The sequence below is a fragment of the Carassius gibelio genome, chromosome B15 (assembly GCF_023724105.1).
Source record: "Carassius gibelio isolate Cgi1373 ecotype wild population from Czech Republic chromosome B15, carGib1.2-hapl.c, whole genome shotgun sequence".
Taxonomy (NCBI): domain Eukaryota; kingdom Metazoa; phylum Chordata; class Actinopteri; order Cypriniformes; family Cyprinidae; genus Carassius; species Carassius gibelio.
Window position 1 is genome coordinate 18,797,907 of NC_068410.1, and position 14,304 is coordinate 18,812,210.

The window sequence follows — 14,304 nt, forward strand, 5'->3', positions numbered from 1 at the left end:
ACCAAACTTGATGTTTACCACTCTTCACTTTAATATAATGAATTTGACATGACAAACACAAATCTGTACAATATTTACAAAGAAATATCCTTTACTTTCACAATTAGGGTGAATTCAGATAAAATGGGCGACTTTTTTGACACTGACATGACGGTCAACAAAGCCCTAATTACCTGAATCCACCCTAAGTTAAAAACCAACATTAATAAGTTAAACAAGTTGCAAGACATGGATACAGGTTGAATGACGCATCTTAGTTTTGTGTGCAGTTTAAAAATGTTTTCTGAACAAATATGAAAAGCCAGATGGGACTGACTGTGACTCATTTAGATTGAATACTGGCTCACAAAGGGAAATGTGGCGTTCACATACACACAAAGCAGTTAAATACAGGTGTCACTCTTCTTTTTGAGCGCTTAATCCCAGTCTATATAAAAAGAGTTGGCCTCTGTATCTTATGTCATAAATTATCATTAAATATGTAATAGTATATGCAACATTTGTAAAGCCTTTCAAAGGCATCATGGAATTTTAGTAAATGAGCACTGGCTTTAATTCAAGATATAACATGGCACCCAATATGTTCTCATTATAAACCGTACATACATGATATATTTCAGTGTGCAAAATCTTTCTCATGGCACCTTTAAGACCCTGAGCAAAACTCCCACAGCGATTCCTCCACAAATTTGTGTGGATCAATAGAATATCTTCTTTCTGAGGACTGAAGATCTCTGTGAATCTGTGCTGTGGCTTTTACTGTTATTCTCTCCATCCCAGACTCACTGGTACTCCTGAAGACAACAAACAACCATTAGTATGCCACTCTTCTGCTTTCAGTGTTGGTGTACACAGACACATGCTGCGTCTGAATATGCTTATTCCCATACTATACATTATGTCAAAAGAGCAGTATGTCTAAATTCATTAAAAAAAAAAAAAAAAAAAAAAAAAAAAAAAACATACAGGAGAGGATTTGTGAAAGGCGGTAAAGTGATACAACATGTTAGACGTAGCGTATACAAATTTTATTCATATTACCCATTGTAATAGTAGCCACTCTCTATTGTGGAAGACAATTGCCTTGATAATTTACTTTTTCTGAATTCTGACTCGCAATTCAGAGAAAAACATAGTAATGTAAATGTTACACACAATGTAACTGTTTTTTTTTTGTTTTTTTTGCACAGTTATAACTCTTTCTCACATTTGTGAATTTATATCGCACATTATTGACGTTTTTTTCTCAATTTATTTTTTTTTTTTTTCTCGCAATTCTTACAATTGTAAGAAGAAAAACAGTCAGAATTGTGAAATGTAAACAGAATTGCAATTTTTTTTTTTTTACGGAACATAAAATTGCTTGGAATTGGAAGGGGGAAAAAATTCTGTGAAAATTTTAAGATTATATTTAGCAATTTTGAGTTTATACCTTGCAATTCAGACTTCTCTTATCTCAGAATTCAGAAAATTCATGAAAAGTCACAGTTACCCTTTTTATTTATTTATTTATTTATATTCTGTGGCTGAAACAATCTTCCATACCTATTCAAGCTATTCTTATACTAACTTTTCTTTACACAGCTAGAGTTTTTCCAGAACAATGTGCTCATACCTTCATGACTGAATGGATCCAGTCGAGCATCTGGTCCATATTGGTGTAAACACCAGGATGATCTTGTCTGGCACAACCCAAACCCCAGCTCACAACACCCACCAACATCCAGCGGTTGAATGAATACACCAAAGGACCGCCGCTATCGCCCTTAGAAAGAGAAAACATGCAAATGTTATTCTATTAACATGGTAATAGTTTTACATAATGGTACACAGAAAAAAACTGAGACCTACCTGGCACGCATCCACTCCCCCCGTCATATAACCAGCACAGATCATCCTGGGAGTGAGAGAAGCGCCGTACACTATGGGGCTTGAGCACTGGTCTCTGTCTACAAGAGGGATCTGAGCCTTCTGTAACTTTGAAGACAACTTTCCTGCAGGAAAACACCAAGATAAGGTTTAAGTTTGCAGGCGGTCTTAGAGGTATTTGATGTAAACTGAGTTTGAATAATAAGGGTTCTGTTAGAGAGGGGAAAAAAGCAAGGAACCTTTTTCTGTCAGATGTCCCCAGCCGGTCACAACTAAGTTTTCTCCTCCTTTGAGACCAAGATCTTGAGGTGGCAGACATACTGGCCTGCGGGATTCTGAATGTGAAAAAAAAAAAAAAGAATAATGATCTTTACTCCCATTTGGCATGAACAAAATAAAAACACAAAACATTGAGCTTGAAGGATTGAAGGGATGTGGTGATGTTAAAATTATAGCTGATGCTATTTAGCTATCTAGCACATACAAAAAAAGTTATAATTAATAAAATAAATATTTTATATTGACTTAACTGTTTAAATATTTAAATATCTTGTGGGACTATAATAAACCATAATTACATTATGTAGACACACACACAAATATTTCAATTATGTAGAATATGTATTAAAATATATCATTAAATAAAAAAATAAAAATAAAAAAATGTAAATAAGTTGGACTTTAATTTAATTAGTTCTACGTACTTTAACAATACAATAATTTTAAATAAAATCGTAATTAGTTTAATAATAAATAATAATTAATTCATACTTATGCCATTAATGCATATAATGCTATAATACTAATAATGATTATACAATTAATTTACCATTATTATTATTATTATTATTATTATTATTATTATTATCATCATGTAAATATTATTACAACAACAACTGATAATAATAATAATAATAATAATAATAATAATAATAATAATAATAATAATAACAGTATTATTATAATAATATTCTTACTGTACATGTACATTTCTTAATTACTTTCAAAATACTGATGGGAGATTAAATGGAATGCTGTTATATCGAATTAACTCAAACATTTAGGTTTTGAAAGTCAAACTGTGTGTTGTGTGTGTGTGTGTGTGTGTGTGTGTGTGTGTGTGTGTGTGTGCGTGCGTGCATGCGAGTGTGTGTATGCGTGTGTGTGTGTGTGTGTGTGTGTGTGTGTGCGTGCATGCGCGTGTGTGTATGTGTGTGTGTGTGTGTGCGGTGATGTACCTCCTACAGTGATGGGAGACTCAAGTCGTATCATGGCAATGTCATAGTCGTTGTGTCCTGACGTGTAATATTTGTGGACGATGATCTTGTCCACAGAAGAAGCATCAGCAGAGCCCAGGTAAGTGTTTCCAGAGACTACCTTCCATCGGATCAGAGCCTTCCTACCCTCCCTGAAGAAGACAAGAACAGTGTGACCTTCTTAATGCATTACTCGTTTAAGAAACACCCTGTATTAGTTCTGTTTACAAAGCTTAAATGTATGCGTCAGGTAAGATGCAAACAATTCAGTTCTGAGTTCTTTACATTTTTTGCACGGTGAATGATGAATGACGTACAGCGTACTGTTTTCAAACTGGGTGAACTTGTTAGGGCTATAAATGATTTTCAGAAATGAATGGCGTTTATGAACATATCTTTGAAGTTAATGATAAAAACATGTTTACTTCCATGACTCATGTTTTCCAAAAGTAACAGACACTTATGAGACACTTTGCAGGCTTCAAAACAGCACATCATTGGTTGTGTTAACTACCTGAATGAAGCCTATACAAAATATATAGACATACATTAATGAACCAGGTATTAATTAAACTAACGAGCTACAAATGCAAATACACTGCAAAAAAAAAAAAAAAAAAAGCAACCTAAGTGCTAAAGCTATTTCTATCAGTTTTACCCCTTTTTATGTACTTTTGGTGATATAAATAAATGTATTCAGCAAAATATTAAATAATATTGGATATTAAATGTAATAAACCCAAAGTAGTTGTAGACCATACATATAATGCTAATATTATTGTGATTATTATATATATATATATATATATGAAATAATATTAATGTTAATAATAATATATGGTATAAATCAATTAAATTATTTTGATTCAACAATATTACAAAATATTGGCTTTTAATATAATCAGTTAATGTAGATGTTATTGTTCTTAGGTCACCTTATTTTCAGTGTACCAAATTTAAATAATAATAATAATAATAATAATAATAATAATAATAATAATAATAATAATAATAATAATAATAATAATAATAATTAACACACACACATATATATATTCATATATATATAAAATATGAATGGTTAGCACATTTGTATATACTATTAGTATATAATACTAATTATATAATATAATATATAATATAATATTAATTAGATAATTGTTTGTTATTATTGTTATTTATAATAATAATAATAATAATAATAATAATAATAATAATAATAATAATAATAATAATAATAATAATAATAATAATAATTATTATTATTATTATTATTATTATTATTGTTGTTGTTGTTGTTGTTGTTGTTGTTGTGTTTTTTAAGTGTTCATATTATGAATTCAATCATTGATTTACTGTAGATGAAAAGCCTGTGTGATCTAAAGGGTTAAAGAGATGCATTTGCTTTGTAAGAGTGTTTTACACACGCACCCGTTGAAGCAGTGGGCCGCAGTCACGACCCAGTTTGGAGACACCAGTGACCCTCCACAGGTGTGCTGGCCAATGCTCTGCAGGCTGACCTGCCACGGCCAGTTCTCAATGATAGCGTCCTGTCCGCCTACAATCCGCTCCTGGTTTCTGGACAACCCACACTCCGCTGCAAAATAAAAACGGCCAATGATACATCACACACAAAACGTGCCTGTCATCATAAGTAGAGAATATATGATAGTAAAGTTGTATGTTCTAATAAAATGTAACAATACAAATATGTCATAGTGTAAATATAAAATATATGTTGTTCCTAGCATAGCACTTCACAAGGGACAGTTTGACCAAACATGAAGCTAAATGTCTGCAGTTCTCCTCTTGTTCTGTTTCTTTAAAACATGTGCTAGCATGTCAAATTGCCCAGTTCAAATGACTCAACACACCTCTGATGATGTATTGCTAGTTTTGTGCTTGTTGTAATTATCCATGTGTTCCATTATTGATAATTGGCTGTTGAATAATGACTGCATATTTACCTGAGCAGGTTAATGTAACGACTTCTCCCTTACTGCATACTTTACTGAGAAAGAGAGAGAAAACATGGGAGAATGTCAGAATGCCTACAGGCAAAACTAATAACGGCTCCAGCAGCCCCCAAAATATGAGGAAACGTGATTCATGCTTAACATTTGACAACCAGAAAAAAGGCCAATTACTTTTGTCTAAATTGTTAACAACATATCTACTGCTTTATCATTTCAGGCCCTTCTTTTACTGAAATGTTTATCTTCAGAAGTGCCCAATCCTTTCAAGGCTATATTGTATTTGCAGAGTATGAATACTCACAGATCTGATACGGTCGACTGGAAGGTCTGGGGTTTAGATGAGCCCACCGTACAGAAAGACATCTTCAGATCAGTCGGCAGTGTACCCACTTGAACTCCACTGTAAGTGGGTTTACTGAGAACAGAAAAACACAAGACAATGACATTGAGATCAAATGATGAGCTGTATTCTTACACGTATTTAGGGTTCTAATATGTTTACAGGAGGTTTTATTCCATGACAGATATTAGTTAACTAAAACTAAAACTTCTGAAACTAAAACACATGAAATAAAATATGAAAAAGCTTATCTTCCTTTAGTCAGCTAGTTGAAACTATCTTTAAACTATAAACCATAACAAAGTAAATAAAACTAAAAATGAAATATTAAATGAAAATCAACATAATTTGAAAATCAATATAATTATTATTATTATTTATTTTATTGTTATTACTATTATTTTACAATGTGAATATGAATATATAAAATAATGGGGGGGGGATTATTATTCATATATAATGGGGAAAATTGTTAAAAATAATAATAATAACTATATATATATATATATATATATATATATATATATATATATATATATATATTTATATATACACACACATATATATATATATATATATATATATATATATATACACACACATATATATATATATATATATATATATATATATATATTCATGAATTCATATTCATATTGTGTAATAAAAAATAAAAAAAACTATTATATATGGTAAAAACATGCAACACAATTACTAAAACTAACCAATATTTCAATGAAATCAGAAAATGAACAAAAAAATAAACATAGGCTATTAATAAACCCAGTAGTATCTCGAATAATAGAATAATCCAAGTTTGTTATTCTAATTTAATATTATGAATCAAATAGTGTTGCAAACTTCGGGTATTGACGTCTTTCTGGTTGAACCAGGAAGTTAAGTGTGTAACGACAGTGTTTTGTGGATTAAAAACTCACACTGAGTAGCCCAGCTGCTTGCACGCTGTCTCAGCATGTTGTTGGGTGAAACTGTCTGAACATACACTTTTCCATTTATTCTCATCAGGGCTGAAGATCTGCAGCACATTGCGGGATGTTATCAGCCGTACTGTAGAGACAGAGACAGACAAACAGTTTTAAAATCTATTATATATATATATATATATATATATATATATATATATATATATATATATATATATATATATATATATATATATATATATATATAATCTTTTAACATATTATCAGTCAGAAATTAGGTTAGTGTTGGGGGATCTGTCTTGTTTTTTTTTTCCTGAAACCAGACACACAGGTTCTAGCAGTGCTGACTGCATACATGTTGGTGAGCAGGTGTGTGTGTGTGTGTGTGTGTGTGTGTCTTACGGGGGAAGGTGGAGTTGGCTCCAAACTTGGTGACACAGGCTGACTCGTCCTCGGCTCCGCTGCAGTCCTCCTTCCCATCACAGGCCTTCTCCAGCGGAATGAACTTCACTGACTTGGAGCAAAAATAATACTTGCTCTCGATCAACTGCTTGACTGTTTCATGAAGAGGAGGAAAGAGTAAAAACAGTACTTGTTATTAAAGCAACCAAAAGTGAGGTTAAATGAATCAGTCTGTTTTTGTTTCTTGAGTCACAACGGTCAGAGGGGTGACTAAATAACTGCTGCTGATGAGAAGAGGAGATAAGACTAAGACTCAACTGTGACTCATTTTTATTGTAAAAAGTGAATGTGTGAAAGATTATAAACAGAAAATAGTAGGTTGGTGTTCCTCACTCACATTAAAAACAAACATTAAAGAGGCCTGCCTCTCAACTGAACTGTATTCACAAGATAAGATAATTTAATAACAATAAAAATAATTTTATTTTATTTTATTTTATTTTATTTCATTTTATTAATCAGGTCAGAGCATGTTGTCAACATTTTAAATATTATAAACATTATAAAATATATTAATTCATAACTTGTTGATTCAACACATATTGAAAATCGAATAAATCTGTAGCATTCATATTTACAGGAAATAATGTATGTAATGTGTAAGAAATGTTATATATATATATATATATATATATATATATATATATATGTGTGTGTGTGTGTGTGTGTTTGTATGATACTTTAATTAATTACAAATGTATTGGAATGTTATAAATGTATGTGATATATTATCGTTATTATTATTTGTACAAAGTATTAATTGAAATGTTCACAAATTTTAAATACGGTTCACGTTTTCATTTTAAGTATTAGAATGTTAAACATTTACGTTTTCATGCTTTAAATTGTATCAATTCATACAATGCATTAATTGGAGATTTCACATTTTCAATCATATGATCTGTCCATGCTATTTTAAGTCTACCATAATAATATATCTGAATGATGGCTTTTATAGTTTTACTGTTAAATAATTTTTCCATTCTATAAGTGTTTTTTTTTCTCTTTAAATTGTCATATGTAAGATGTATAATGACAGATTTTAAGTGTGACAATTTGCCAATACAGTCTAATAACGCTGAATCATTAGAAATGCCCAATAACTTCAAGCAGCCAAGTCTTTAGATTACATTTTTGAGTTTGAGACCTAATCCTCCCTGAGCAATATTCACTGGAGTGAAAGCAGGACAACCAGCCTTAGCCTTCATCATTTTCGGCTCAACTGAAATCCAGACGGGGTTCAAATGACCTAGAACTTACTGAAGTAAGCAGCCACAGCCAAGATGGCCAGGACGACCACCACTATCAGGACTGTAATGATGATCTTTTTCTTGTTCGGCCTTTTCCCCGCCTGAGTCTTTGGAGCCGTCATGAGTTTTCTGTGTTTTCCGGGCCGAGCCGCTGGAGGAGAACACGAAAGTCAGTTGAAATCAGTACAGTGTGGTTTCTTTCTGGTACTACACCCACTTAAATCACGAGTAATTGGCTGACACATGAGACCAGCAACCCCAGACGCTGTACCTTGTTGCTGTGATGGGTTTAAGGGTCTGGTGTTCTCTTCGGGAACCTGAACTTCAGTCTGGGAATGAGAATAAGGAAGAGAGAAGAGGAAATCGAAAAAAGTGAGAGGTTATTTTCTTATTTCTTTCATACCCGCAATCCCCTAAAGCTTTATGACTCAGCTGTAACTTTCTGTATCGCTTTCAGTGTGTCACATGGGATTTTTTTTTTTTGCTCCCAGTTGTTCTTGAAATCTCACACACTTCCTTGTAAAGCAGCCTACTCAGCTTAAACATGTAGGCCGCAGTTCAGCTGCAGCAAGAAATAAACAGTAGCTGCATTTATTACACATTTGATAGATAGATATTATGTGTATTATATATTGATTCTTGGTTATATAATCCAATGGGCTTTTGCATCTCTTTCAATTTTAAACCTGTTGATCCCGGATGGTTATGGAAAATTATATTAGTCCCAATGTCGTCATGCTCAGAGACCAGTACTCTCCTGACAGCTCAGGCACATTTCTCTCGTGTATTGATGCTAATATAATTTTGATTGTATCAGATCAGACATGGCTCATGGCAACCCTAATATAGACGGTTGTTTCTGTTTTAAGAACATTTTTAAAAACTACCACTAAAACATCTTTGAACTTTAACGTCTCCTCAAAAACCTCTTCCTATTTACTTTAATGTGTACTGTATCGTGGCTGAATAAACCAGAAATGCCACATCTGAGAGCGCGAGGTGAAACTTCAACATCAGCCAACTAGTCAAAACAATGACTAAGACTTAGCATCAGTGTAACGGCTGATTCCAGACACCTCTGTCACTCAAAACACCCCGTGAAATAACAGTCAGAACAAACTGTTCCAAAACACGCGTCCAGTTTCGACAACAGCATGAGAATCTCCAAATAAACATCTCCTTTATCATTGTCGGAGAAGACATGAATGAAAAGCAATATGCTTATGCTGTACTTAATATGATGTACTGTAAGTTTATTCTTTTAAAGCTACCTTTTAAATTCATTAATGGAAATAACTTGGTTGCACTTTGTTTAACAGTACGTGTACTTACATGTACTTATTGTGTACTTACAGTGTATTTATCTAAGAAAGATCTGGTAATACAAGGTAACTACATGGGGTAGGGTTAGGTTTAGGGGTAGGTTCAGGGTTAGTACCTAGTTATTACATAGTTATTGTAATTACTATAATATCACTGATTCTTGAGAGTCGGGACAAAACAGGTTTTAAAAAACTTTTTTTTTAAATACACACTATATCAATTAAAGTTATATGTTTCTGCAGAGAAAGGTCCTAGCTATTTAACCATGTAAAGGAACAGGTTCTAAATAAAAACACATTTTCAACAAATCAACATGTTTTCATTCAGAACTTGTTTAGTGTCAACTCCATCAGACACACTAAAAAGTATAAAATTTTAATTCTTTCAATCCAACAAGAAACTAAAATTCTGAAGTATATTGTAATAGTGTTTAGTTACTCTGATATGTAAAAAAATACAATATATACACTTAGGTTGTGATTCCACACTATTCTGAAAACTCAGATTTCTAAATATTAGCATTTTCAAACATTGATTTTAACTTTAATATTTCCTTAAATAAATAAAGAATAAATAAAACATAAGAGAATGTAGATCAGATGGTCCTTTATTACAAAAACAACATAAACTGAAGGAAGAATATTTTTTCCCCAAAAGATTAACAAAAAAATACATCCAACGCTGTTGATGAAGATCTGACGGTGTTGATGAAAAACTGATGGTGTTGACAAAAATATGTGTGCATTGCTGATTAATGAACAGATGTGCTTTTCAAATACTATACTAAAACTACTCATTGTTTTTAAAGTACTGTAAAGCAAACTATAATTAAGATATTGCACATACACCATTTCCAACTATTATAAATTACACCGTTTCCAACTGTCAAAAAAAAAAGAACAATAAGGGAAACCAGGGGCCCTCCTCCCCCAATTTTTTCATCTATCTCCTCTATACCACTTCCTGCTCTTCTTTTTCTCATCCACCTCTTCTCCTCTTCTTTTCCTCTTCTTTTTACTTTGAAGTGAGGTGTGTGTGTGTGTGTGATGTGTTTGCCCTGCACTGCCTACTTTATACTGGGTGTGATCTTAAATTAACAACAATAGTGCAACACATAATCTAAGCTGCGTTTATGCCTTGGGCAGCAGGCGTCGGACATGCTCACGCTCTATGAAGTCCATCACATCAGGGGCTATGCTGTAGATCTCTCGTTTTCTTAATTTGACTGGTGATGCAATTCCCATTAGTTTCACTATGATGTCTTTAACTGGGCAGAAACAGACATCCTTTGTGAGAAGCTTAGGCTGATACTTTGCTGTTGGACCATGGGGATGCAGAAACTCCACTTTCACATCTTGATGCTCAGTATCCACGGCAATGGTCTTGGCTAGCCACCAGTGGTCATCATATACTACTGCTAGCCAGTCTCCATTGTTAAGGCTGCTAACAGTCGTTACTGTCACAGTACCCTCAGGACTTTTCAGAGGCTCCTCATCTAACTCCTCCTCCATTACATCTTCCCCCCCTACCATCTCTTTTTCCATCTCCTCCAACAACATGGCCAAAGGTCTTTTCTTCCCTGCCCTCCTTGTATCACTCTGCTGTTCCTCTGGGTAGCCATGGAAATAGAAGGTAGCTGGGCTGAAGCACTGGCAAACCAACATCTTGCTGCAAAAGCAGGATAGTTGTCTGTGCTGGATCCTGTTCTCATGTGGGATGACCTGGTGTATTTTTCTGGTTGAGGGAACCTGTTTGAGAGGATGCATGAGAAGTGTATCATATCTTTGCATGTCTTCTTCTGCAATGTGATACAGCTGAATGCTCTTCAGACTGTTTGAGACCTTTACAAAGAATGTGTGTCCATCTGTCACATCATTTCCTCTCAGGACCAGGTTGTCAGCTGTTCTTTTCACTGTTCCGCCAATGCCGTCTGGTGTGCCCTTACCATGGGAAGTGGGGAAGAAGTTCCATGTGGCTCTTTCAAACCCAAGTGTAGGTGGGATACAAGACAGAAGGAAAAAATTCTTCTTGTTCTTATATTGTTTACTTGGACCATCAGACCAAAAGTGCACAGTGGTGACCTGTGGATATCTTGTTTTGATATCTTTTAGGACTGGATCCATGTGTGTCCAGATTGCTGCAGCATCCTGTCTCTTTGACTCTGAAAGTGTGCAAAAACCTGCCTTTCCACCCTTAATGTAATACATTCCAGTATGTAGAGTTAGCTGTGGCAGATTTTGTCCAAAATGGCAGGCCTGTACTTCAGATTGATACTTGCATCTCCAGAATTCTGAAAAGTCAACGTGAACAATTGCTGTACTTTCTTCACAAGTCTCAATTGTGTTTCTGTATGCTTTTGACTGGTTTCGGACTAAACACACATGTGTTGTGGTTTCATTTCGGAGTATTTGCTCATAGAGTTTAATTAGCTTTGAAAGACTGCCACTGTGTTGGACGAGTTTAGTGTTGATTCCATTGACTGTCTCTTCTTGAACTCTCTCCCACTGCTTCCACTGAACATGGATTTTGTCTTGCTCTTGGGTTGTAACTGTTCCTTTGTTTACACATCGTGAGCAGGTGCGAAGAAGGCAGGCCTCACTTGCTGGAGAGCAACAAACTAATTGAAAACTGTCATCCAGTTTGTTTGACTTCACAACACCAGACATTCTAAGGACCTCAAGAATTAAGTATGCATTTTCATGCTTTTGACATAGACATGTCTTCCGATCAGATGCTTTTGGTGCTGTAATATAGAATGGTTTCAGAGAACAGAAAGAAGAATAGCTCAGCTTCACAGTAGGGTTACTAATGAGGAAGTCAGAGTGGAGGTTGATCATGGAGTCTGCCAGGATCATTCTCTGCTGCTTTATCTTATTCCTAGTGATGGTGTCAGTCTTATCAGTGGTCACACGTGCAGAGTTCAGAAAAAAATCCTTAACAGTTTCTGTTATACCCTTTAGGAATGTTGGCTTTTTCTTTGTCTGTTTCTTTCCTCTTATTAACTTGTAGGTTATCCCAAACTGGTGGATTTGGTGAAGGAGACGATACTTTTTGAGAATCTTGCCTGAAGACACACTTAGTGCTGGTTCCTGACGCCGTGGCCCAGGAGTTTGTTTGTTTTTCTTCAGCTCTCTTCTGAGGATGTTGTGGAATAGAAGGACTTTCTTGATTTTTGGATTCCTAATGTTGCTTTCTGATAGCATCTTCTTTGTTTCTGTGCCTGGGGAGTCAAGTGGTGTTTTATTTGTAGCGTTTCTTCTTCGATATATTTTCTTTCTCAGTTTGTTTCGTTGTTTTGTTACCTTCTTAAGCTTCTCTTTCAAAGTTTTTATTTCTCTTGAATGCCTTTTTCTCGTTTTACTCCTCTCCCTTTTCTGTCTAAGAGACTGTCTGCTGTGTCTGGCATTATATTCTTGAATATCCTGATCTTGCGGACTATCTGGAGGGGTGTGTGCCCTCAGCACTGCATCTTCAATGGATCTTTTCTCTCTAGACCTTTTCTGTGCCTCTCTCCAATACTTTCTCTGATTCCTCTTTGCCCTGTCTCCCATCTCGTCTATTTGTATTACTTTTTTGTCTTTAACTCTCTTCTTCCACCTTTGTCTTTCCTTCTCTTGGTCACTGTTTAATTTTTCTCTTCTCTTTCGTTGGTACTCTCTATTTCTTCTCCTTTGATCCTCAACTGACAATTTCTGTCTAGCCATGCTTTCCTAAAATACAAATTGAAATAAAGAAAAATTTACTTGAATAAGAGTATAGAATCAGATTTCTTGAATAGTGGATGGATGTAAAATCCTCAAGGTGCAGTATGTAGTTTTCATATAAAATCTACACACTGGCTTCTCATTCCTCTATCTCTGTGTCTATATATACACACACATACAGTATATATGTAAAGTATGTAAGTATATATATATATATATATATATATATATATATATATATATATATATATATATATATATATATATATATATTATATATAAATAACATGTTACACAATAACAAGCAGACCACTGCCTGCCCATTCTTTACAAGTCAGATGCGTATGGTTAAATAATGTAATGCAAGCTAAATGTGCATTTAAGTGTAAATAAAACCCTGAAATAATAGTTTAATCTTATACTATATTTACAAACAATATTATAATCGCACATTGAGAGGTTATTGGTGGATTTGTCAACTCCATCAGCTTACAGGTCAACTCCCTCAGACATAGAACCTGACGGAGTTGACGTCTGACGGAGTTGACATAAGGGCATGTATTTTCCCTCCAAAACATGTATTGTACACTACAGCTAGGTAGTTTTTCCTCAGTTGCTAGCTGTCCCAATAACCTCACTAAAATACTTGAATTCAATCCACTGTGGTTTATAAAAAGTATCTTAACAGAAAGATGGTGTTGACATGGTGCAGCTGTGACCATAGGAATATTGACATTGTTTGTCTAATATATTAAAAAAATGTAAACATACCAGAGCATGTGTGGTAGTGCTGCATTCACCACAGGCAGGGAGATGAAAAGGGGTCCTCAGGGATATAGCTGACCTGAATTTCCTGATTTAAATAGCTTTATTAAAAAAATCCGACGGAGTTGACAGAAACTGAGGACACAACTTTAATAGGTAGATTTTTATGGAAAATATAGTTTGATGTTCACTTCATGCATTGTTTTTTATATTTATACCTCTTATTTTTTATTGGCTATATATGTTTTCACAATTTTAGAGCTTTTTAAAAGTTTTTTGGTATGATTAATATTGTGACCGCTTGCTGAGGACAAGTGCAATAACATGGACCTTCTAACCACAGACCACACATTAAAAAAAAAAAACCCAAAAAGATAAAAAAGTTTATTCTAAAAATTACATGGGTATATACAAT

The 14,304-nt window shown here is 34.0% G+C and overlaps 1 protein-coding gene across 3 annotated transcripts in view; it reads right to left on the reverse strand.

Moving 5' to 3' along the window:
* Positions 1-13: 13 nt before the first annotated feature.
* tmprss4a (transmembrane serine protease 4a) overlaps positions 14-14,304 on the reverse strand; it is a 37,612-nt gene continuing 23,321 nt past the window's right edge. For all 3 annotated transcript variants that reach the window (XM_052576263.1, XM_052576262.1, XM_052576261.1), the window contains exons 2-13: positions 8,369-8,426; positions 8,108-8,248; positions 6,788-6,940; positions 6,380-6,509; positions 5,403-5,516; positions 5,093-5,136; positions 4,557-4,722; positions 3,108-3,277; positions 2,109-2,204; positions 1,852-1,994; positions 1,616-1,765; positions 14-794 (exon numbers count right to left, since the gene is read on the reverse strand). In XM_052576263.1, the coding sequence (XP_052432223.1) occupies positions 783-794; positions 1,616-1,765; positions 1,852-1,994; positions 2,109-2,204; positions 3,108-3,277; positions 4,557-4,722; positions 5,093-5,136; positions 5,403-5,516; positions 6,380-6,509; positions 6,788-6,940; positions 8,108-8,219 (1,290 nt within the window). In that variant the 5' untranslated portion in view covers positions 8,220-8,248; positions 8,369-8,426 and the 3' untranslated portion in view covers positions 14-782. The remainder of the gene's footprint in view (positions 795-1,615; positions 1,766-1,851; positions 1,995-2,108; positions 2,205-3,107; positions 3,278-4,556; positions 4,723-5,092; positions 5,137-5,402; positions 5,517-6,379; positions 6,510-6,787; positions 6,941-8,107; positions 8,249-8,368; positions 8,427-14,304) is intronic.